The 24,775-nt window shown below is 47.0% G+C and overlaps 1 protein-coding gene across 4 annotated transcripts in view; it reads left to right on the top strand.

The window, feature by feature from the left end:
• ANKRD27 (ankyrin repeat domain 27) overlaps positions 1-24,775 on the top strand; it is a 64,795-nt gene that overhangs the window by 27,860 nt on the left and 12,160 nt on the right. For all 4 annotated transcript variants that reach the window (XM_007539462.3, XM_060185665.1, XM_060185664.1 and 1 more), the window contains 11 exons: positions 286-378; positions 2,890-3,017; positions 4,631-4,713; positions 7,052-7,167; positions 8,142-8,234; positions 10,347-10,538; positions 15,225-15,281; positions 15,382-15,501; positions 18,182-18,226; positions 22,116-22,232; positions 23,754-23,951. In XM_007539462.3, coding sequence (XP_007539524.1) covers positions 286-378; positions 2,890-3,017; positions 4,631-4,713; positions 7,052-7,167; positions 8,142-8,234; positions 10,347-10,538; positions 15,225-15,281; positions 15,382-15,501; positions 18,182-18,226; positions 22,116-22,232; positions 23,754-23,951 — 1,242 coding nt within the window. The remainder of the gene's footprint in view (positions 1-285; positions 379-2,889; positions 3,018-4,630; positions 4,714-7,051; positions 7,168-8,141; positions 8,235-10,346; positions 10,539-15,224; positions 15,282-15,381; positions 15,502-18,181; positions 18,227-22,115; positions 22,233-23,753; positions 23,952-24,775) is intronic.

Genomic DNA, 24,775 nt, shown 5'->3' with positions numbered 1-24,775 from the left:
TACAGCCCAGGCTTCCATCTAGGGGGTGATGGCATGTGCCTGCTACATTCCACATGTGGAGAGGACACATTCCACACACCCTGCAGAGAGACTGTCCTCAGAACTGCCACTTCCTGGGAAGATAAGAGGAAGCCCTCCTCTTGGCCAAGCAGGGGAAAGGAACTGCTTAGTGAGAGGGGAGAGAGAGGCTCAGACTCTGCTCTGGGGAAACAAGACAACTCTTCTTGGGGCCTGTGTTCTGATGGATCTTTTGTGATTAAGCAGACTGTTGGGTTTTTCCTGCAGGAGTCTGAGGGATTTGGCGACAGACTGTTCCTTAAGCAGAGAATGAGTTTGCTCTCTCAGATGACTTCGACCCCCATTGACTGCCTGTTTAAGGTACGACATCAAGAAGTGCGTGGGCATGGGTGTGTGAGGGGCAGCCATCTTTCAGAACCTCCAGCATCTCAGAAGAATCCAGGAGGCTGGATTCGGGGCTATGCTGGAGTTTGTGCTCAGCCAGAGGAATGCCATTTGTCTGTTTTTGTCATCACCAGGGCTTCAGCACTCCAGTTGACTTTTTAAAAAAAATTATTCCCTTTTGTTGCCCTTGTTCTTTTATTGGTGTAGTTATTGTTACTGATGTCATTGTTGTTGGGTAGGACAGAGAGAAATGGAGAGAGGAAGGGGAGAGAAAGAAAGACACCTGCAGACCTGCTTCACCACCTGTGAAGCGACTCCATTGTAGGTGGGGAGCTGGGGGCTCAAATTGGGGCTCGAACTGGATCCTCATGCCGGTCCTTGCGCTTTGTGCCACATGCACTTAACCCACTGCGCTACCGCCTGACTCTTGACTTTTTTTTTTTTAAATCAGGTAGAGAGACAGAGGGAAAGATGGAAACCACAGTGCTGAACCATAGTGTGGTGGGGGCCGGGCTTGAACCTGAGTTATACACATACCAAAACAGGCCCTTTCCCAGGTGGTCTATCCGTGTTGGTGGTATAGTGGTGAGCATAGTTGCCTTCCCAGGTGACCTATCTTTCCTATCCAATGCTGTTTTTTTTTTTTAAATAAGATATGCTTTTTTGCATAAGTGAGAGTTGAGACTGAGAGGCCAGAGTACTGCTTAGCCTCCAGCATATGGTGGTGCCAGGTTTTGAACCTGGAACTTCTGACTCTCAGGCCTGAAAGTCTGATGTGTTACCACTGCACTATCTCCTCTGACCCCGTGCTACAGGGAATCCACAGGTCTGCTCATCTTCCCCTTACATAATATGTTGTAGTCACTCTGGATGGCACATTAAGGGCACTGGGTTTCCAAGCACAGAATTCTCTGCCTGAGCTGCTGTCTGTAACTGCTTTGGAGAAATATGTACAACTTATTCTTCAATAATTTATTTATAATAATTAATAATTATTTATAATAAGTTTATTTATTTTTCATTGTGACCAATGTTAGTTAACTCTAGGGTTCGGTGCACTATGAAGTCACCACTCCCCACGGCCATTTTTTTGTTTTTTGTTTTTCTATTTTATTTGATGGGACAGAGAAATTGAGAGGTGAAGGGGAGATAGGGAGAAAGAGAGACAACTACAGACCTGCTTTCGTGCTTATGAAGGGTTCCCCCTGCAGGTAGGGAGCAGGGGCTCAAACCGAGGTCCTTGTGCATGGTAACGTGTGCCCCAGCCGGGTGCACTACCTCCTGATCCCCAAGAGATTCCTCCCTGGTAGCCCCGTTGGAGCCGACGCCTCTCCTGGATCACTGATGGTTGATCACAGAGCACATGCAGACAGCTTCTCCTGCTCAGGGCTGAAACACCACTAGGAGGCTAGCTTGGTGCCTTGGGAGGCAATCAGTAAGGATGGGTCTCCTGAGGAGCTGGCTGGTACTTCTCGGCTGAAGGGAGCCGAGAGCCTCCTGGGGTGAGTGCTCCCTAGAATATCTCACTCCCTCAGGGGAATGCATCCAGGAATCTCAGAGCTGGGCCCTGCTGGATAGTTTGCTGACTGGTTTCCTGCTAATTGTAACTCACCACCCCCACCCCCACCTCCCAAACTGCGACACTCCTATGGTACAAGAGGAGAGGACCTAGGCTTTCTCGAGGGAGGTATCAAACTCTATACTGGGTTCAGGTTGTATTGCCCCCTGCTTCTGCTGCTCTGGGAATTTTGTCATGTTGTTTTTCTCTTAATGGGAACTTTCTTTTTCTTTTTCTTTTTTTTTTTTTAAAGAGTGCTCTCTCTATGATGCTATTTTTTTTCTTTATTGTTTATTTTCCCTTTTGGTGCCCTTGTTGTTCATCATTGTAGTTATTATTGATGTCGTTGTTGTTGGATAGGACAGAGAGAAATGGAAAGAGGAGGGGGAGAGAAAGACACCTGCACACTTGTTTCACCGCCTGTGAAGCGACTCCCCTGCAGGTGGGGAGCCGGGGGCTCAAACTGGGATCCTTATGCCGGTCCTTGTGCTCTGCGCCACCTGCGCTTAACCTGCTGTGCTACCTCTCGACTCCCTAATGGGAACTTTCTAATGTCTGCAACAATAAAAGAGGAGTACTGTGGACAGAGTTCCACGTGGCCTTCTTCAGGCCTTGCTCCATCCCCTCAGCACTCACTTTCCACATCCTCCTGGATTGACTTGTTTGTCTTATCAGAGCACTATTCTGCTCTGGCTTTATAGTGGTGCTGGGAATCGAACCTGGGACCTTTGGTGCCACAGACATGAAAGTCTGTTTTCGTAATCATTATGCTCTCTCCCCTGCTTGTATTCCTGGATTGTTTGGAAACGGTTCCCGGAGTGTTTCATCCACACACACAGATATGCATTTCTGTAGAGATGCTAACAAAAAGTCACGCCTTAAAGAGCACATGCTTTCTTAACACTGATGTGATCTTTGATGACCCTCAGCACATCGCAGCAGGTAACCAGAAGGAAGTGGAGAGACTTCTGAGTCAAGAAGACCAGGATAAAGACACTGTCCAGAAGATGTGTCACCCCCTGTGCTTCTGTGATGACTGTGAGAAGCTCGTCTCCGGGTAGGCAGGGTCTCACGGAGGCTTACCACTACTGGTCTGAGTGGGACTTTTCCCCTGTCGCTCATGCAATTTTGAATAAGGAACTTAATCTTCGACACACTTTCCTTCCTCTGCTGTCCAGTAGAGACAGTAACCTTCACCTTTACAGAGAACCTGATGGAATAAAGATGGTCAGAGCAAGGGCTAGGCAGGGATGCACCTGGTTAAGCCCTGACATTACCATGTGTGAGGACCAGCTTCCTACCTGCATGCGGGGTGTTTCACAAACAGTGAAGCAGGTCTGCAGGTGTCTCTCTTTCTTTTTTCTTTCTCTTTCTCTGTTTCTCCCTCCCTCCCTCTCTCCCTCCCTCTCTCCCTTCCTTCCTTCCTTCCTTCCTTCCTTCCTTCCTTCCTTCCTTCCTTCCTTCCTTCCTATTCTTCCTTCCTATCCTTCCTTCCTATCCTTCCTTCCTCCAGAGTTATCACTTGGGCTCAGTGCCGACACTGAATCCACTGCTCCTGGCAGCCATTTTTTCCATTTTATTGGATAGGACAGAGAGAAGTTGAGAGGGGAGGGGAAGACAGAGAAGGGGAGAGAAAGACACCTGCAGACCTGCTTCACCACTTGTGAAGCGGCCCCCCCCCCCTTGCAGGTGGGGAGCCGGGGGCTTGAAACCAGATCCTGTGCGGGTCCTTGTGCTTAATACTATATGCTGTCTCTTTTCTTTTTTTTTTTTTTTTTGCTGGGGCTCGGTGTCTGCACTATGAATTCACTGCTCTTGGAGGCCATTTTTTTCCCCTTTTGTTGCCCTTGTTGTTTATTGTTGTTGTTAATAGTATTGTTATTGCTGTCATTATTGTTGGATAGGACAGAGACAAATGGAGAGAGGAGGGGAAGACAGAGAAGGGAAGAGAAAGATACCTGCAGACCTGCTTCACCGCTTGTGAAGCGACACCCCTGCAGGTGGGGATCCAGGGGCTCGAACCAGGATCCTTATGCTGGTACTTGCACTTTACATGATGTGCACTTAACCCACTGCGCTACCGCCTGCCCCCCCCCCCTTAATACTATATGCTCTTAACTGAGTGCACCACTGCCTGCCCCCCCAGGTGTCTCTCTTTCTCTCTTCCTCTCTTCTCACCTTTTCTCTCTCAAATTTTATCTTTCTTAACAAATTATAAAAAAAAAAAGGAGGTGGGGTAGAATGGCTGCCAGGAGTAGTAGATTTGCCATATAGGCACCGAGCCCCTGGTGGCAATTTAAAAAAAGATGTTTTGAATATTCTGGGCTCCAACCCAGGAGGCTGGCAGCCCCAGTCTCAGAAAGAGGAAATTTCACCTTTGCCTAGTAACCTTATTGGGACTCTCTTTATCTTTGTCAGGCTGTTTTGCTGGGCATCAAGGCCTAGAGGAATAGGAAGTACAGCAGGACAGGGTACTACATCTAGTTACCCAGTGGGCAACAGAGAAGGGATGGGATCTTCTCCACACACAGAGGATGAGACACAGCTCGGGTCACCCCTGAGATCTGTCTTCTAGTCTCAGGACCCCATATGGCCAGCCTGGTTCGGGAGAGGTGTGACCATGCCTTTCCTGGGGGAATATCCTTATCTCTCTTTTTTCTCTCTTTCCAGGAGACTAAATGACCCCTCAGTTGTCACTCCATTCTCCAGAGATGACAGGGGTCATACACCGCTCCATGTGGCTGCCCTCTGTGGTATGTCAACTCAGGCTGGCTTCGTGGGTTGTCAAGGCAAAGAGACTGCACACAGGCAGTTACCTAGCTGAGTGGGGTGGTGGAAAGGGCTTTGCCGGAGAAGAGCCCTCAACATGCAAACCCCTCACATTGTCAGGGGCTGGTGGTCCAGCAAGGAAAAGCATGAATCTAAGCTGCGAGAATGGTCTTAGAATTGGGTCCTTTGGAAAAAAAACTTCCTCCCACAGGAGATGGGCGGTAGCGCCGTGGGCTAAGCACAGGTGGCGCAAAGCACAAGGACCAGCATAAGGATCTTGATTCCAGCCCCCGGCTCCCCACCTGCAGGGGGGTTGCTTCACAAGCAGTGAAGCAGGTCTGCAGGTGTCTATCTTTCTCTTCCCTTCTCTGTCTTCCCCTCCTCTCTCCATTTCTCCCTGTCCTATTCAACAACGACTATGACGACATCAGTAACAACAACAATAATAGCTACAACAATAGCACAAGGGCAACCAAAGGGAATAAATAAATAAATATATTTTTTAAATTCCCCCCCACAAAATAGTTGTTGATGCATAGTTCCAGCCTCTTATCTCCCCATGACAGATGGTTGTAAGACATCTCCCCCAACGTGGGTCCTTCTCCACTGAGACTATATACCAGGAGCCCAGAGCCCCCTCTATCCTATCCCTTTCTCTCCTCTCGTGTCCTTCGCTTTGGTGTAAGACACCAAACATTGCTCAATTGGATAGTGCACTGCTTTTCTTTCCTTTCCTTTCCTTTCCTTTCCTTTCCTTTCCTTTCCTTTCCTTTCCTTTCCTTTCCTTTCCTTTCCTTTCCTTTTCTTTTCTTTTCTTTTCTTTTCTTTTCTTTTCTCTTCTTCCCACCCCCCTTCCCTTTACCAGAACATTGTTTAGCTCTGGCTTCTTGTGCAGAACTGAGTTCTGATAGTCCTACTTTTAAAAAATAGTCCTACTGTCAATTCATTTATTGGGTAGAGACAAAGAAAAATCAAGAGGGAGAGGGCATACTGAGAGGGAGAGAGAATGAGACATCTGCAGCCCACTTGCAAAGCTTCCCCCCCCCCCACAAGTGGGGACTGGGGGCTTGAACCCAGGTCCTTGTGCATGATAATGTGTGGGCTAGCCGCCTGGGCCCCAAAGCCTTACTGTCTTTTAAAGTACACATTCAAACTAGAAAACAAGAACTTCCCTAGTAACACTTGCCATCTTTCTGTCTCCCAGAAATCATTTTCTTTTTTCATCATCTCACTGGGCTTTACCGCTCTGAGCTAACTTTTTTTTTTTGTTTGTTTAGGTAGGGAGAGAGACATGAGTAGAGAGAGAAGGACAGCACTGCACTGAAACTTCTCTTAGTGTAGTGGCTTCATGCTTGATCCTTTTTTACAGGCATAGCAAAGCAGACACACTATCCAGGTGAGCTATCTCACTGGCCCTCCCAGAGATCATACTTCTGGAAGGCAGCTATGCTCACCGCTATCCCACCAACGTGAGATCACACTTCTGTATCCATGAGTCTGCCATGCCTGATAGTGTGAAATCATACTGTTTTCTTTTTAATTTTATTTACTACTGGATAGAGACAGAGAAATTGAGAAGGGAGGGGGAGATAGAGAAAGACACAGAGAGACACCTGTAGCCCCACTTCAACACACATGAAGCTTTCCCTCCTACACATGGGAAGTGGGAGCTTAGGGGCCGGGCAGTAGTGCAGCGGGTTAAGCGCACATGGCACAAAGCACAAGGGAAGTGGGAGCTTGAACCCAGGTTCTTGCGCACTTAACTGGGTGCGCTATCTGACCCCCTCCCTTTTTTCCTTTTCCTTTTTCAATAAAGGATGAAAGACAGAGATAGAGAGGTAGAAACAGAGAAAGAACGGGAAACGCTTCATCACCACTACACCATGCACTTTTCCCATGTGGTGGGCTGGGGCTTGAACCTGGATCCTTGTGCATAGTAGCATGTAAACTCTACTAGGTGAGCCACTACTGGTCCCTCCCTATGAATACTTTTATCCTTGTATTTTTTTTGTTACTAGTTGTGCAATAGTCCACCTTATAAATGGGTGACTGTGGACTCATCTGTGGTCGGGGAGGAGCCCGCTCAGACTCTCACCCACTCCCTTTGCTTGCTGAGACATGAACTAGACTGGGCATATAATGGCCACCCCATAGTGTTCTCAGTCTGCAGAGTTAGACTTGATACTAGCTCAGGGACTTCTGTGACAGACAGAAACCCCACCACCACCAGTCCCAGTGTCATACCAGAGAACAGGAGGCTAGAATAGGTTTGGGAGGCACCTCCTCGCTCCTTCTCCATTGTAAAGTCCTTCTGTTCTGTAGGGCAGGCCTCCCTCATTGACCTCCTGGTCTCCAAAGGCGCTGTGGTGAACGCTATGGACTATCATGGGTCAACTCCACTTCACCTGGCATGTCAGAAAGGCTTTCAGAATGTGACGGTGAGAAGCAGGACCACCCCCGTGGGGGCATTTGGCTGAGCTCCATGCTTAGACCACACAGTTGTGTGGGGTTAATACACTGTGTTCCACGCTGTCCCCGCTATGGCACAGGAGGGATGGGAGTCTGGAGTACCCTCTCTGTGGGTGCCCTGTCCCCTGGATGGAATGTCCGGTCTCTGTTTGAAATATCGCCATCATTTGGGTGAGGGGCAAGGGATGTGTAGGTTTTTTAACCTTGGAACTCTTTTTATTTATTTATTTTCTTTTTGTTGCCCTTGTTTTTTTTTTATTGTTGTTGTAGTTATTGTTGTTGATGTTGTCGTTGATGGATAGGACTGAGAGAAATGGAAAGAGGAGGGGAAGACAGAGGGGGAGAGAAAGAGAGACACCTGCAGACCTGCTTCACCGCCTGTGAAGCGACTCCCCTGCAGGTGGGGAGCCGGGGGCTTGAACCGGGATCCTTATGCCGGTCCTTGCGCTTTGCGCCATGTGCGCTTAACCCGCTGTGCTACCGCCTGACTCCCTGGAACTCTTTTTTTTTTTTTTTGCCACGAGGATTATCACAGGTGCTGGCACTACAAATCCACTCCTCCTGCCAGCCATTTTTTCGCCCTCTCTCTTTTTATTGGACAGGACAGAGAGAAATTGAGAGGGAAGAGAGAGGGGGAGAGATAGACATCTGCAGACCTGCTTCACGGCTTGTGAAACTTCCACCCTGCAGATGGGGGAACGGGAGTTTGAACTCAGGTCCTCAAACGTGTGCTTAACTGGGTGTCACCACCCAGCCCCCTTTGAACTTTTTGTCAGTGTAGATGAGGTGATATTATTTTACTTATCATAACCGTAAATAAGACTGAAAATGGATTCAGCCGGTAACTTCCCCATGTGAGATTCCAGGCCCTATTTCCAGTGGAAGCCTGTGCCCATTCTTGTGGTGGTCTGGGTATTCATCCGCTCTCTCCTCTCTTTGCAAGCTGCTGCTACTGCACTACAAAGCAGACCCCGAGGTCCCCGACAACAATGGCAACACCCCCTTGCACCTGGCCTGCACCTATGGACACGAAGACGTAAGTGCGGCTTTCTGTCCTGGGAGCCACTCTTGCATCTTTTCTCACGCACGCGTGGAGAGATATGAAATTTCCAGCTAGTGTACTGTGGCACTGATGTTGACAATTACTGAAATACTTATACTTGGTGTGTGGTGTTTTAGATTTAAAAAACTGGACAGGCGGTGGCCCACCTGGTTAAATTATGCACTCACATTACAGCGCAGAGGACCTGGGTTCAAGCCCCTGGTCCCCTCACCTGCAAGGGGGGCAGCTTCACAAGTGGTGAAGCAGGGCTGCAGGTGTCTCTCTGTCTCCGTCTCCCCTCTCAGTTTATTTATCTCTGTCAAATAAATATTTTTTGTTGTTTTTTTTTTTTTAGATGTTGACTTGCAGGTGTGTACACACTCATTTTTTTTTTAAATTTATTTATTCATTCATGAGAAAGATAGGAAGAGAGAGAAAGAACCAGATATCACTCTGGTACATGTGCTGCCAGGGATCGAACTCAAGACCTCATGCTTGAGAGTCCAGTGCTTTATCCACTATGTCACCTCCCAGACCACTCAAATATTAAAAAAAAATTTTTTAAACTTTACCACAGAGCTCCATCGAAACAACAAAAGTCTAAAACTCAGTTGTTCATTGTCTTATCCTGAAATTAATTCATTTTCAGGTCACTACCATTTGCTTACTGGATGTACAGGTTTTTTTTTTTTTTTAATGGCCACTCCTAACAGCCAACTCCCCCCCAACTTGGTTTCTTTATGTTTTATTTGATAGGACAGAGAGAAATTGAGAGGCAAGGGGGAGATAGGAAGGGAAAGAAAACGCTAGATACCTGCAGGGAGTAGAGGCTCGAACCTGGGTCCTTGCCCATGGTAATGTGTATGCCACCACCCAGCCCCTGATTAAAAGTTTTTATATTTTACATTTCTTCAGTAATAACAGGCATCCTTGCTATTTTCATATAATGTTGACTGTGTGTTCCCTTTTTCCTACCACTCTTTCTCCCAGTTCTCTCCACAGTAATAGGAGATTTGTATATAAGTAGGTGGATTTATCCAGAAGTCGAGTTGAGATGTTACACAAAACAGTATCACGCCCATATATATTTATATAAATTTTTTATGATCTTTACTTATTTATTGGATAGAGAAAGCGAGAAATCGACAAAGAGGGGGCTGCTAGAGAGGGAGATAGATGGAAAGGCACCTGCAGCCCTGCTTTACCACTTGCAAAGCTTTCCCCTTTTAGGCGGGGACTGGGGGCTCGAACCTGGGTCCTTGCATATTGTAACCTGTGTGCTCAATCAGGTGTGCTGCCATCCGGCTCCCATGGCCTATATATACATATGTATAATCTTCATTTATTGAGTAGAGACAGATAGAAATTGAGAGGGGTAGAGGAAATAAGAGAGGGAGAGGCAGAGAAATACTTGCAACACTGCTTCACTGCTCGCAAAGCTTTCCCCCTGCAGGTGGGGACTGGGGGCTCGAGCCCAGGTCCTTGTAATATGTGTACTCAATCAGGTATGCCACCAGCTGGCCCCAAGCCTACGTTTTTTTTTTTTTTTTTTTTTGCCTCCAGGGTTGTAGCTGGCACTTGGTGCCTGCAGTATGAATCCACTGCTCCTGAGGCCATTTTTTCCTTTTTGTTGCACTTGTTTATTGTTGTTATTATTACTGTTGTTAGTTCTATCATTGTTGTTGGAGAGGACAGAGAGAACTGGAGAGAGAGGGGGAGAGAAAGATAGACACCCACAGACCTGCTTCACCACCTGTGATGTGACTTCCCTGCAGGTGGGGAGCTGGGGGCTCGAACCGGGATCTTTAATGCCGGTCCTGGCGCTTGGTGCTATGTGTGCTTAACCCACTGTGCTCCCGCCTGACCCCCTCCCAGCAGCATTTTCTTCAGCCTTCTCTTATTGGTTGACACTTGGGTTCTGTCGAAAAGAATGCTATGTCCTGGCTAGGTAACCTGCAGCCCTGGAATTTCTGACTCAGTTACTGCACATTTGCTCGGAATGGAGCCATGATTGATTGTAGATGTGTGCTGAGGCTGTGGAGTGTAAGAGCACGCCCCAGGTTTGGTATGGAAACTCATAGTGGGATTTGTCCAATGTCTTTGCAGTGTGTGAAGGCTTTGGTCTACTACGATGCCTGCAGACTAGATATTGGCAATGAGAAAGGAGACACCCCCTTGCACATAGCTGCACGATGGGGCTACCAAGGTATCATAGAGACCTTGCTACAAAACGGAGCATCCACAGAAGTCCAGAACCGACTGAAAGAAACACCACTCAACTGTGCGTTGAACTCAAAGGTAGCCGGTTTTTCATTTTGGAGGAACCCTGTAGCGTTTAAAATAATCAGTGGTGGGTCGGGCAGTAGCACAGAGGGTTAAGTGCTCATGGCAGGAAGTGTAAGGACTGGTGTAAGGATTCAGGTTCAAGCCCCCGGCTCCCCACCTGTGGGGGCGGGGGGTCCAGTTCACAAGCAGTGAAGCAGGTCTGCAGGTGTCTTTATCTCTCCCTCTCTGTCTTTTCTCCTCTCCATTTCTCTCTGTCCTGTCCAACAACAACACCAATGGCAACAATACCAATAATGACAAAAACAAGGTCAACAAATTGGGAATAAATGGTATCCAGGAGCAGTAGATTTGTAGTGCAGGCACGGAGCCCCAGCAATAACCCTGGAGGAAAAAAAAAAAATCTGAGAAAGAAAAAACAAAACAAGCAATGTCCATTCATTCGCCTTTGGGTGTTCTGGACAGTCTGCATTAATGCCTGAGGATGGAACTTGCCTGCAGCCTCTCTGCTACATTTGAGACCAGGCTATTAATTGCCGGGCTAGTTTGGGGCTGCCTCTTCCTCAGGCACGTGCTCTCTGGACTCAGGATCTCGTGGCAGCGTGGTAATGCAGAAGGATCTATTGATCAGGGAACCGATGCTTTTATAGGATAAAACCGCAAGTGGCAAGTTAGAAACGGAAATGGCTAGGAAAGTGGGTAAAGAAAGGCAAAGCACTCTGGGAAGGTAGACGCAACCTTAGCAACTGTTGCGAGGGTTTTAACCAGTGGGATTAATATTACCTTGCAGGCAGGGTGGGTCTCGAGGTAGAAAGAAGATACATCAATGGGATGGGTGGGGATCTTTCAGGCAAAACAATGATTATGTAAATAGGCCATAGTATCAGCAATGCAGGATGGAACAGGGGGAGCTGGCTTAATGCCCGACAATTAATGAGCTTTACTTTACTGATGCGATTTTCAGATTTACTAGCAATTTCACACACTGTTGTGCCAAGAGGTACTCCTGGCAGAGTTCACCCAAGCCCTTTGAGTGCTACTTGCTTATGAGCAAATGGAACAGAGTCAGACAGGACAGGGAACAGACCATGGACACAGTATGGCCTGAGGTTCTGTCTTCCTGTCACTTCATCCTCAGCCCCTAAAAACTGTATTCTGATGTGGACAGTTATGAATGTCATGGGTTCCATTCCTCCTCTTGCCTCTCTTCCCCTCCCTTCTACTCCTCCCCTCCCCTACCTTCTTATGCTTATTTTATTATTTGTTAATGTTTATAATGTTATTTGTCACTTGGATAGTGTGCTGCTTTGCCATGTGCAAGACCCAGGTTCAAGGTAGGACACCCCCTGCCCCCAGGTGGTGCAGTGGATAAAGTGTTGGACTCTCAAGCATGAGATCCTGAGTTCAGTCCTTGGCTACTCATATACCACAGTGATACTCTGGTTCTTTCCAATTCCTCAATCTCGCTCTCTCACACTAACTGCCCCTCTAGGGAAACAGAGAGACAGGCTGGGAGTATGGATCGACTTGCCAATGCCTATGTTCAGCAGGGAAGCAATTATAGAAGCCAGACCTTCCACCTTCTGGACCTCATAATGACCCTGGGTCCATACTCCCAGAGGGTTAAAGAATAGGAAAGTTATCGGGGAGGGGATGGGATACGGAGTTCTGGTGGTGGGAATTGTGTGGAATTGTAGTACCCCTCTTATCCTATAGTCTTGCCAATATTTCCATTTTATAAATAAAAATTTAAAAAAAGAAAAAAAAAACTTTTATTTAAAAAAAAATTAAGCCCAGCCCGTATGCACTGAAGGAAGATTTAGTGCTGTGGTCTCTTTCATTCTCTCTACTCTGTCTTCTCTGTTTCTATCTAAGATGAAGAAATAAAATAATGATTAAAAAAAAAGGAGGGGTGTGTGTGTACCTCATGTACACTTGAGTCCACTGCTTCTAGTCTTTTGATTTTTTAAAAAATTTCAGATAGAGACAGATGGAAAGAGACAGAAAGAGGGGTCCGGGTGATAGCACAACAGGTTAAGTGCACATGACATGAAATGCAAGGACCAGCGTAAGGATCCCAGTTTGAGCCCCTGGCTCCCCACCTGTAGGGTGGTCGCTTCGCAAACGGTGAAGCAGGTTTGCAGGTATCTCTCTTTTTCTCCCCCTCTGTCTCCCCTCCTCTCTTGATTTCTCTTTGTCCTATCCAGCAACAACATCAGTGGCAATAATGACAACAACAAGGGCAACAAAATGGGAATAAATGGCCTCCAGGAGCAGTAGATTCGCAGTGCAGTCACTAAGCCCCTGGCGATAATTCTGGAGGCAAAAAAAAAAAAAAAAAAGAGAAAGAGAATGAGTGTCTGGCTTGGCTTATGGTGGTGCTGGGATTGAACCTGGGACTTTGGGGCCTCAGGCATGAGAGTCTGTTTTTTTTTTTTTTTTTTTTTGAGAGTCTGTTTGTATAACCATTATGCTAACTCCCCATCCTCTGTTGATATTCATAAACCACTTTATTTCAGCAAAATTGCTGTACAAAAGGCTGCACATGGTTTGTAGTTGTTGCTGCGGCTTCACCACTCTGTGCTTTTTTTTTTTTTTTTGAGAAAGATGTTTGTTTACTCTTTTTAAAAAAATTTTTAAAAAATTTTTTTTTATTTAAGAAAGGATTAATTAACAAAACCATAGGGTAGTAGGGGTACAATTCCACACAATTCCCACCACCCAATCTCCATATCCCACCCCCTCCCCTGATAGCTTTCCCATTCTCTATCCCTCTGGGAGTATGGACCCAGGGTCATTGTGGGTTGTAGAAGGTGGAAGGTCTGGCTTCTGTAATTGCTTCCCCGCTGAACATGGGCGTTGACTGGTCGGTCCATACTCCCAGTCTGCCTCTCTCTTTCCCTAGTATGGTGGGTCTCTGGGGAAGCGGAGCTCCAGGACACATTGGTGGGGTCTTCAGTCTAGGGAAGCCTGGCCGGCATCCTGATGACATCTGGAACCTGGTGACTGAAAAGAGAGTTAACATGCGAAGTCAAACAAATTGTTGAGCAATCATGGACCCAAAGCTTGGAATAGTGGAGAGGAAGTGTTAGGGAGGTACTCACTGCAAACTCTAGTGTACTTCTGCTTTCAGGTATATATTTTGCACTAGTTTATGGATACGTGTGAACATATGCTCTCTCTCACAGAAACTGGTGTATATCTAGGTTTTGGGACTTTGTTAGAAAGTGAACCACCTGAGATGGAATTAGAGTATACTATGAAAGGAAAGGTCTCACCCGAGTAATGAAGCTGAAGGGTTGTCATTCCACACGTGAAGTCTCTGGACACAGTCTGAAGTGAAGCATGTTGAGGTGGCAATCGTTGTGTTGTGTGCTGACTTTGTTCAGATAGGGACAAAGAGAGACAAAGAGAAAAACATCATAATACCAAAGCTTCCCCCCAGTCCAGTGGGGGCGGGGCTCTTAGCTGGCTCATGTGTCTGGCAAAACAGACACCCTCCTAGGTGATCTGTCTCGCTGGCCCTCTTAGACTGCACGTTCATCTTGTGCAATTCGATGAGTGTGGAGATGAGTACACACCCCTGAGACTGTCACAGTCTGTCATAAACATACTCATCACTTCCAAAAGTTTCCTCCTGCCCTCTTTGTGTTTTGTTTGTGTGATAAGAACCACTTTGCAACAGTAGTAGTTAATTAATTAATTAATTTATTTATTTATTTTCGTTTTGACCAGAACACTGCTCAGCTCTGGCTTCTGGTGTTTCTGACTCAGTTTTTCTTGGTGGGGCTGCGGTCTCAGCATTTGGAAGCAACCAGACTTCTGGAACTAGGCAATGCTGTCCTTGATCCAAGATGCCCATGGGGGAGTTGAGGGCTCCTTGGCTGTTGTCAGTTCTACCAGATCTCTAGAGGGAGATTCCCTGAAGGAACAGAACTGATGGCCTTCTGGGGTCAGCTCTGAGCATCTTCTGCTCAGAGGCCTGTGGGTGTCAGTGGAGAGACCACACTTGATGACTATAGAAAAAAAGTCCAGGGGGCCGAGTGGTAGCACAGCGGGGTAAGAGCACATGGCGCGAAGCGCAAGGACTGACACAAGGATCCTGGTTTGAATCCCCAGCTCCCTACCTGCAGGGGGCTCGATTCACAAGTGGTGAAGCAGGTCTGCGGATGTCTATCTTTCTCTCCCCCTCTGTCTTCCCCTCCTCTCTCCATTTCTCTCTGTCCTATCCAACAACAGCAACAGTAACAACAATAATAATAAACAACAGGGGCAACAAAAGCCTCTAGGAGCCATGGATTTATAGTGCAGGCACTGAGCCCCAGCAATAACCCCGGAGACAAAATAAAATAAAATAAAATAAAATAAAATAAAAATAAACAGTCTAGAGATGCTCGAAGTAGCCTTTGAGGCTCTTCTGTGCCTGGGCTTCTCCTGTTCTCTGTGCCTGTTCCTGGGTAACACCAGCTTAACTCCCCTCTCAGACACCAGAAGTGGATTGGGGAAGGAAGGCTGCACCTAACCCGTGTGGTCTGAGGAAGGTTTCCTCCTGCTCTGAGTTCCCTCCTGGTCTTTGCTTCCCCAGCGGTTTGGCTGTGCTGTGTGAGCTGCTGAGGAGATTTGCAGGGAGCAGGGGAAGATGGGTGAGGATGCTTTGCCAGGCACCTTGCTCAGTACTTTTTTACATCCCCTTTGTCCCAGATTCTGTCTGTAATGGAAGCCTGCCACCTGTCAGAAAAGAGGAAGAAGTCTTCCGAGGTGAGTGAGCAGTGCTGCACCCATTGTTGACTCTCTGAAGGGCCCTGGGCTTCTTTCTGGTCCTCACCTTTCTCTTCTTGGGGCGGATGCCTTGCTGCAGGTCTCTCTGCAGCCCCCTCAGTGCTCAGCAGATTCCATCAGTCAGGCTTCCTCCAATTCCAGCTTCTCCTCCATGTCGGCCAGCTCCAGACAAGAGGAGCCCAAGAAGGACTACAGAGAGGTGAGACCCAGGTGGGGGTAGATAACCTAATTATTAGGCAATGAAACTTATGCCTAAGGTTCCAAAGTCTTAGGTTCAACCTCCCTCCCACCATAAGCGAGAGCTGAGCATTGCTCTGATAAAGAGTGGTAGGGAGTCAAGCGGTAGCGCGTGGGTGTAAGGACCCTGGTTCGAGCCCCAGGCTCCTAGCCTGCAGGGTAGTCGCTTCATAGGCAGTGAAGCAGGTCTTCAGGTGTCTATCTTTCTCTCCCCTTCTGTTTTCCCCTCCTCTCTTCATTTCTCTCTGTCCTATCTAACAGCAACAACATCAATAACTACAACAACAATAAAAAACAAGGGCAACAAAAGGGAAAATAAATAAATATAAAAAAATTAAAAATTAAAAAAAATAAAAAAAGAGAGAGAGAGAGAGAGGTGAGACCCTGTCCCCCAGATGGGAGGACAGAGATGAGGAGATGAGGACTGGGTGTCCCCAATTTCTGGTGGCTAGTTAGAGGGTCATGGTCTGTTGTGGCTGTGGCCATGCCCTGGAGAGACCCAAGTGGTTCTAACCCTTCTTGCCTTTGTCATTTGCTCTCCATTCTGCTTTATGAGGGGAAGGGAGGGACAGGGAGAGAGAGAGGCTAAGCAAAACAGAATGAAGTCTGGCATAAGGCCATTTTTGCAAAGTATTAGGTTATTGGAAAAGTCATAATGTATTTTAAAAATTAAATTGTTTATCTTTTATTGCCACCAAGATTTATTATTGCTGGGATCACTTCACTATAAATCTACTGCTCCTAGTTGCCTTTTTTTCCCCCCTTTCTTTTCTTTTAGTTGATAGGACAGAGAAACTGAGAGGGGAGGAGGAGACAGAGAGGGTGATAGGTATCTGCAGACTTGCTTCACCACTCATGAAGCTTTCCCCTTGCAGGTGGGGAGCAAGGGCTTGAACCTGTGTCCTTACACATGGTAACATATGCACTTAACCAGATGCACCACCACCTGACGCCCTGTAGAGCATTTTTGCATGGAAACAAACAAACAAACAAACAAACAAAACTAGGTGGGCTGCGTGGTGGTGCACTGGATTAAGTACACATAAGTATGAAGCGCAAGGACCTGCCCAATGATCCCGGGTCTAGCCCCCCAGCTCCCCACCTGCAGAGAAGTTGCTTTACAAGCAGTGAAGCAGGTCTGCAAGTCTCTTATCTTTCTCCCCCCCATCTATTTTCCCCCTCCTCTCTCAATTTCTCTTTGTCCTGTCCAATAAAAATTGATAAAATGGCCGCAGGAACAGTGGATTTGAAGTGTAGCATCAAGCCCCGGCAATAACCCTGGAGGCAAAACTAGAAAAGTACGTCATGACTTTTCAATGAGCTTCTCTGCCTGCCTACTCCATCAGCACGTCCTGATAACATTAAGAGTGTTTTTCCTGACAACTTGCAAAATTTGTATAGACACTGTGTACTCACACATTGTATTTTTGTTGTTTGTTTTCATTATCACTCCATGATAACGAGACTTCACTGCTCTTGGAAGACTTTTTCAGATAGTAGAGACAGATACAAAAAGTCAGAGAGTGAGTGAGAAGCACCACTGGATCATGGTCTGGGTCACACATACACGGCAAAGCAGCGCACTATCCAAGTGAGCTATTTTGTCGGCCAAGTATTTTGTAAATTCTGACTTAGAATCTGGCCTCAACACGTGCTACACTGCCACCACCCCACCCACCCCCACCCCCAGTTTGGCTTATCATGGAGGGTTCCTAATATCTGTCCATTCTGTCTGAAGAGCAGACCATTGCATGAATGTACACAGTCCCTTTGCTGGGACCCTGTGGATAAGGGATGCTCAGTGACTGTACCCAGACCCCCACCCTCCTACCTGTCACTCCGGGCTGTGACCTGCATTTGGCAGGCCCAGTGAGCTTAGAAATTGAGGAGACCCACAGCAAAATCTGCCCAGACCTGGCAACATTCTTGGGAGCAGCTATTGGACGATGAATCTAATCTGATCTAATTCTTTTTTTATTTTTTTAACTTTCCCCTTTTGTTGTCCTTGATGTCTTTTTATTGTTGTTGTAGTTATTATTGTTGTTGTTGTTATTGGATAGGATAGAGAGAAATGGAGAGGGGGGAGAGAAAGACAGACACCTGCAGACCTGCTTCACCGCCTGTGAAGCGACTCCCCTGCAGGTGGGGAGCCGGGGGCTCGAACCGGGATCCTTATGCCGGTCCTTGTGCTTTGTGCCACATGTGCTTAACCCGCTGCACTACCCCGACTCCCTATCTGATCTAATTCTAAAGGGTGACTGGCTCTTGCAAGTACTTGTGCTTCACGGTGTCCATTGCCTCACCTTGCCACATAAATGACAATATCATCTTATACACAAGTGGTAATGAGCTCAGCGTACCCTACCACTCTCCTCAGAAGTGCTAGCAGACTAGTTTTAGGGAATACGTGTGAAATGTACTGAGTGATTTAAAAGCAGACAAATAAACCAACCCTCCACAAATCAAGAGACAAATGAAAACTGCCAAGTTTTCAGAATACTTTTTTAAGATTTCTTTATTGGGGCATTAATGTTCTACAGTTGACAGTGAATACAATAGTTTGTACATGCATAAGGAATACTGTTTAAAAATTATCTCTGTTGTTGAGATCATGTTCTGACATTCTCTTTCCCTGTATTAAGGTAGAAAAGCTTTTAAGAGCTGTTGCCGATGGAGATCTAGAAATGGTGAGTTTCTAGAAGTGCATTTGTCAAGGACATTGGTTCTGAGGTGAAAACAACTCTGCCGGTGTTTCTTTTCTGTTTTTTATTATTATTATTTTTAATTAATTAATTAACTTTACCAGAGCACTGTTCAGCTCTGGTTTATGGTGGTGCGGGGGATTGAACCTGGGACTTCAAAGCCTCAGGCATGAGAGTCTGTTTGCATAACCATTATGCTATCTACCCTCTACCCTCTTTTCCGTTTTTATCACTAGGGTTATCGTTAGGACTGTGTCTGGACAACTCTACCGTTCTTAGCAGTCTTTTTTTTTTTCTTTCCCTCTAGACAGAGCTTGAGAGACAGCAGGCTAGAGAAGGAGAGGGAGAGAGAGACAGAGGCAAAGAGATACAACAGCACTCCTCTATCTTTTGTGAAGATAGACCTGTGGGTCCTCCTATGTGGTAGCTCAGGGCTTGAACCCAGGTTACCTCAAACATGGTAAAGTGTGCTCTCCTGGGTCAGCCACCAGCCACCAGCCTGTACCTGTGCTTCTTGTCTCCACTTCAGTCAGGAGCTGCAGGGATTTTCTGTTCCCTTTCCTGCAGAAGGGGTGCAATTAATAACCCGACTAGTGATGTTACATGTCTGTGATAAGTCATGAGGCATGTGGACACCCCTACTCAAGAGTGGGCCTGGCCACTCATCATTCACCTTCCAGGAGGGTATGAGGTTGGGCAGGAAGGTCAGCCCAGGGGCTGGGACATAGTTCACCAGGTAAGCACACATTTTAGCATGTGAGAGGAACCAGGTCTGAGCTTCCAGACACTACATGGAAGCACCCTATATGGCTGCTTCACAGACAGTGGAACTGGTGCTGTAATATCTCTCTCTCCATATATATATATATATATATATATATATATATATATATATATATATATCACTCTGTCTCTAAGATTAAAATTGAGGGCAGGAGGAGAATCTGACAGGTGCTGTGAAATTATATATATATATCTCACTCTGTCTCTAAGATTAAAATTGAGGGCAGGAGGAGAATCTGACAGATGCTGTGAAATGACACAGCAGCAAAGCCCCAGCATCCAGACAAAGACCAACTCATGTCATGAGGCACACAATGTAGATTCGCTGAGACTGAGGTGAAAGGACAGGGCTGAGGGACCTGGAGGAGGCTGTGGAAGTGAGATAGGGACCAGAGATAATGTGGCCTGGCAGAAGATCTTGGGCCAGGTGACTGAGATCTGCTGCTCGGAGACCAAGGAAGTGTTGGGATAAGCAGGGGAGGACAAGGTACTCAGAGGGGGGAGAGCTAGCTGCTCTCAGGTGGCACCTGGAGAAGATATGTGTCTAGTTGGCTGACATCTGTCCTGACCCTCACTTCTGGGTGACGGGGGACATCTACAGTGAGAGAACTGGAGAGTGGAGATGGCCTTCATCAGCAGTCCACAGGCTGTTAGCGTGGCCTGGCTTTGACTTCCTGAAAGGAATATGCTAGTTTTTTTGGGTGAAAGGAGGCGTCGGGAGTCGGGCAGTAGCATAGCGGGTTAAGCACACATGGCGTGAAGCACAAGGACCAATGTAAGGATCCCAGTTGGAGCCCCCTGCTCCCCACCTGCAGGGGCGTCATTTCACAAGCAGTGAAGCAGGTCTGCAGGTGTCTCTCTTTCTCCCCCTGTCTTCCCCCTCCTCCATTTCTCTTTGTCCTATCCAACAACGACGACAACAATAGTAACTACAACAATAAAAAAAGGGGGGCAACAAAAGGGAAAATAAATAAATATTAAAAAAAAATTTTTTTGGGAGTCGGGCTGTAGCGCAGTGGGTTAAGCGCAGGTGGCGCAAAGCACAAGGACCGGCATAAGGATCCCGGTTCAAACCCTGGCTCCCCACCTGCAGGGGAGTCACTTCACAGGTGGTGAAGCAGGTCTGCAGGTGTCTATCTTTCTCTCCTCCTCTCTGTCTTCCCCTCCTCTCTCCATTTCTCTCTGTCCTATCCAACAACGACAACAACAATAATAACTACAACAATAAAACAACAAGGGCAACAAAAGGGAATAAATAAATAAAATAAATATTTAAAAAAAATTTTTTTTAAAGGCATCAATCAGATCCTTATTAGCTTAGGAACTCACAGCAAACTGTATTACAAGAGAACTTCAAAGTACTGTGTATTTTATCTACTATTTATTGGATAGAGAGAAATCAAGAAAAAAGGGAGTGAGGGAAAAGGGGAGAGGGGGGTGGCAGAGGGAGGGACCTGCAGCACTGCTTCACCTCTCATGAAGCTTTCCTCCCTGCAGGTGGGGACTGGGAGCTTGAACCTGGGTACTTAGCGCATGGTACTATGCACTCACCCAGGTGCACCACTGCCTACCCTGAGAACTGTGTATATCAAAAATGCTTTTTGCCAGTGACTGAGCTGGCGGTGGTAGACAGAAACAACCAGGCTCTGGAAGAATTACAGCAGCCTCTGGAAGAATAAGGATGGAAGGTAGTTATCAGTGGATTTACCTTTGCCCAAGGGGGCTACTCGCTGTCCATTCATCTAGTGCAGGCTACTTACTCTGTGGGCAGTCTGGCCAGAGTCGGCCAGGGTTGTGTGGCTCTTCTCACAGACCAGCCCCCGGAGAATCCAGTGTCCTTTCAGTAGGCTTCTTTGGCCTCAGAGCTGTGGTGTGAGCCAGGACAGAGTCTCTGTCGAGAGACTGACAATCCCTGTGACACCACACAGCTGCTCCCCCATTTTTATTTTCAGGAGATTTATTTATGGAAGGTGGGGGGAGAGGGAGAGAGAACACGAACCAGAGTATCAGTCTAACACATGCAACACTGGGGATCAACCTCAGGACCTCATGCCTGAGGCCAGTGCTTTATCCACCTTCTGGGAGTCTCTCAGCTGCCCTTCCTTCTCTTGTGGGTGAGTGAGTGGGCGCAGGCCTCTTGGAAGGAGATGAGTAGAGACAAAATTCCTGGTGCCCCGGGCCACCACCCAAACTTACGTACACAGTCAACAGATGTGTTTGACGCCCTGCCTGGGGCCTCCCACCCCACTTGCCGGTCTCTACTCATCAAGAAGAGCTGCCTTCCAGCTGACCAGCTGTCCTATTAGGTGAGCCCCTGAGTATCTGGCTCCAGGCCTTTGGTATTCTCACAAGAGGAGGGGTCTGCTGTGGATGGGCCCTGATGGGAGAAGTGTGAGGCACAAAGGGAACCCTGGAACCCTCAGTTACTCCTTGAGGGCATTAGCTAGCTTTTTTTTTTTTTTTTCCATTTAGAGAATAGACACCATAGCCCCTCTCCAGTACATCATGGGTTTCAGGGGGCATTGTAGTCATGCCATCTTGTGGGAGATGTCAGAGGGCAGGGGTCCAGATGGTTTCAGGGATTCCGTATGATCAGTTGGTTCTTTATGTGAAGGCTTGACATAGCTGTAATCATTTACTTGTGAAGAAAAATCTTGTACCAAGTTAGAAGTTTACTATAATTGATAACTGGATGATTAGAATTGGTTTAAATATCTTTATAGTTCTGGAAGGCCTTTTTAGTATGATATAAGGCTGTTTAAACAATTTAAGCGCTCCTCAGGTCAAGCCCTACCAAGCTCAAACACATCCTTACAATTTCCCGACAGAGTGCACACTTTGCCATGCCTGGGGACCGGGGTTAAGGCCCCAGCAGTACATGGGAGCATCATGTCAAAAGATGCTCTCCTTCTCCTCCTCCTCCTCTTCTTCCTCCCCTCTTCTCTCTCTCTCTCTTTTTTTTAAAGTCACTGGGAATGGCGGAATTGTGCAAGCACAAAGCCCTGGTGTGCAAATAAATAAGTAAATGTAACTTACAGAGAGGATACAGTTGAGTCTCAGGTTCCTTTCCCTCCCGACTGCCTACCTCCAGGTGCGCTACCTGCTGGAGTGGACAGAGGAGGACCTGGATGAATCGGAGGATGCTGTCAGCACAGTGGAGTTTTGTCACCCCTTGTGCCAGTGCCCCAAATGTGCTCCTGCTCAAAAGGTTTGGCTCTCTGCATCTGTTGGGGAGGCGGGGGGAGCAAATCCTTCTTTACCCTCTTGGAGAGTTGTTTGTTTATCAGCCTGTTAAATCCTGAGCGTCTTGTGATACGTGGTCCCTGAAGCATGATGGAGGTGGCTCACAATCCCGAGGTCCTAGCTGCTGCAATCATGCCCCCTCCTTTTCTTTTGTGAAAGACATATCCACTTATTGATTAGTGAAAGGGAAAAAAGAAGCAAGAGAAGAGTGGAGTATTACTCTGGCACGGGCGATGCTGGGAATTGAACTCTAGGCTTCATGCTTAGAGTCTAACACTTTCTCCACTGTGACTCTTCCCAGGCCACTATTTGGTGCCTTTTAATTACTGATTGTTCTTATTTCTTCTGTCCATATGTTTGTTTGTTTGTATAACCATTATGCTATCTATCCCTTCCCAAGATTTTCTCTTCTTAGTCTTTAAAAAAAATTTTTTTTGGGAGTCAGGCGGTAGCGCAGAGGGTTAAGCGCACATGGCGCAAAGCGCAAGGACCGGCAAAAGGATCCCGGTTCGAGCCCCTGGCTGCCCACCTGTAGGGGAATCGCTTCACAAGCGGTGAAGGTAAGGTCTGCAGGTGTCTTTCTCCCCCCCTTCTGTTTTCCCCTCCTCTCCTCTCTCCATTTCTCTCTGTCCTGTCCAACAACAACATCAATAGCAACAACAACAATAACTACAACAATAAAACAAGGGCAACAAAAGGGAATAAATAAGTAAATATAATTTTTTTTTTTTTGCTTCCAGGGTTATCTCTGGGGCTCAGTGCCTGCGCTATGAATCCATTTGTTGCCCTTGTTGTTGTTATAGCTGTTGTTGGCTAGAACAGAGAGAAATTGAGAGAGGAGGGGAAGACAGGGGGAGAGAAAGACAGACACCTGTAGACCTGCTTCACAGCTTGTGAAGTGACTCCCCTGTAGGTGGGGAGCTAGGGGCTCAAACCAGGATCTTTGTGATGGTCCTTGTGCTTTGCCCCATCTGTGCTTAACCCAGTGTGCTACTCCCCTTCCCCCTTTTTAAAAAACTGTTAATCTTGTGTTTTCTTAACCCGCAGCGCTACCTCCAGACTCCCTAATCCTGTGTTTTCTTTACATCTCTGCTTGAAGGACTCTGTGAGAACTATTTTTTCTTTTTTTAAAAATCTTTATTTATTTATTGGATAGAGACAACTAGAAATCAAGAGGAAAGGGTGTGATAGAGAAGGGAGAGAGACTGAGATACCTGCAGCCCTGTTTCACCACTTTTGAAGCTTTCCCCCTGTAGCCAGGGACCAGGAGCTTGAACCCGTTTCCTTGCACACTGTAACATATGCACTTAACCAGGTGTGCCACTACTTGCCCCCCCCATCACACCTTTGTCATGTAGTTGGGATTTACCTGTGGGCATCCTGGTTCTAGATCCCGCTATGAGCCCAGATTTTGCACAGGTGCCCTGGGGTGGGGTAACTTCTCAGGTATTAACGGCATTTCTCTTTCCATCTTTGCACTTACCAGAAACTGTCAAAGATTCCCACCAGTGGGCTTGGTGTGAACGTGACCAACCAGGATGGCTCCACACCACTGCATGTTGCTGCCCTGCATGGACGGACAGACCTCATCCCCCTCCTCCTGCAGCATGGTGCCAACCCTGGTGCCAGAAACACAAACCGAGCTGTCCCACTCCACCTGGCTTGCCAGAAAGGCCATTTTCAGGTATGGGCTGTGTGTGCCTCTTGGGTAGAGTGAGGGTACAGGGTTCTTTCAGTTAGAACCTCACTTGGGTTATCCGGGAGGTGGCACTGTGGATAAATCACTGGACTCTCAAGCATGAGTTCCTGAGTTCATTCCCCGGCAGCACATGTACCAGAGTGATGTCTGGTTCTTTCTCTGTCTCCTCCTTTCTCATTAATAAATTTAAAGAAAGAAAAAAAAAATTTTTTTTTAAAAAGAGAGACCCTCACTTGGCGTAAGTGCTTTACTTGGCTGCCTCAGAGATTGGCTTCATTTCCTTCCCCTCAGTTCTAAGAGTCTGCGGTGCTCATGGAAAGACCACGCAGCAAAAGGGAATAGTACTTTCATGCTTCTGAGGGTGGGACCAGCCCCTACTCCCAGTATGTCCTTTATTTGGGGACACAGAGCTGATTATTGTTATTCTGACCCTAGCAGAAACTGTCACTGGAATTTGGGCGCATGTCATTGAGACCACCACATCTGACCACTTTTTTTTTTTTTTTTTTTAAATGAGAGAGGGGTACAGAGAAAAAGATAGATAGAGACCAGAACACTGCTCAGCTTTGGCTTATGATGGTGCTGGAATTGAACCTGGGTCCTCAGAGTCTCAGGCATGAGAGTTTTTGCATAACCATTATGTTGTCTCCTCAGCTCCAACCCACCTTAATACCTCTGCAACCCTTGGCTTGTGGCTAAAAATTGAGTACTTTATAGAGTTAGGGCTGTATAGGAGAGATTTAAGGGAGTCAAGTGATAGCGCAGTGGGTTAAGTGCACATGGCGCAAAGCATAAGGACCGGCGTAAGG

This window comes from Erinaceus europaeus, chromosome 2 (assembly GCF_950295315.1).
Source record: "Erinaceus europaeus chromosome 2, mEriEur2.1, whole genome shotgun sequence".
Taxonomy (NCBI): Eukaryota; Metazoa; Chordata; class Mammalia; order Eulipotyphla; family Erinaceidae; genus Erinaceus; species Erinaceus europaeus.
Note: the sequence above shows the minus strand (reverse complement) of the source record. Positions and strands in the feature narration are given on the sequence as shown.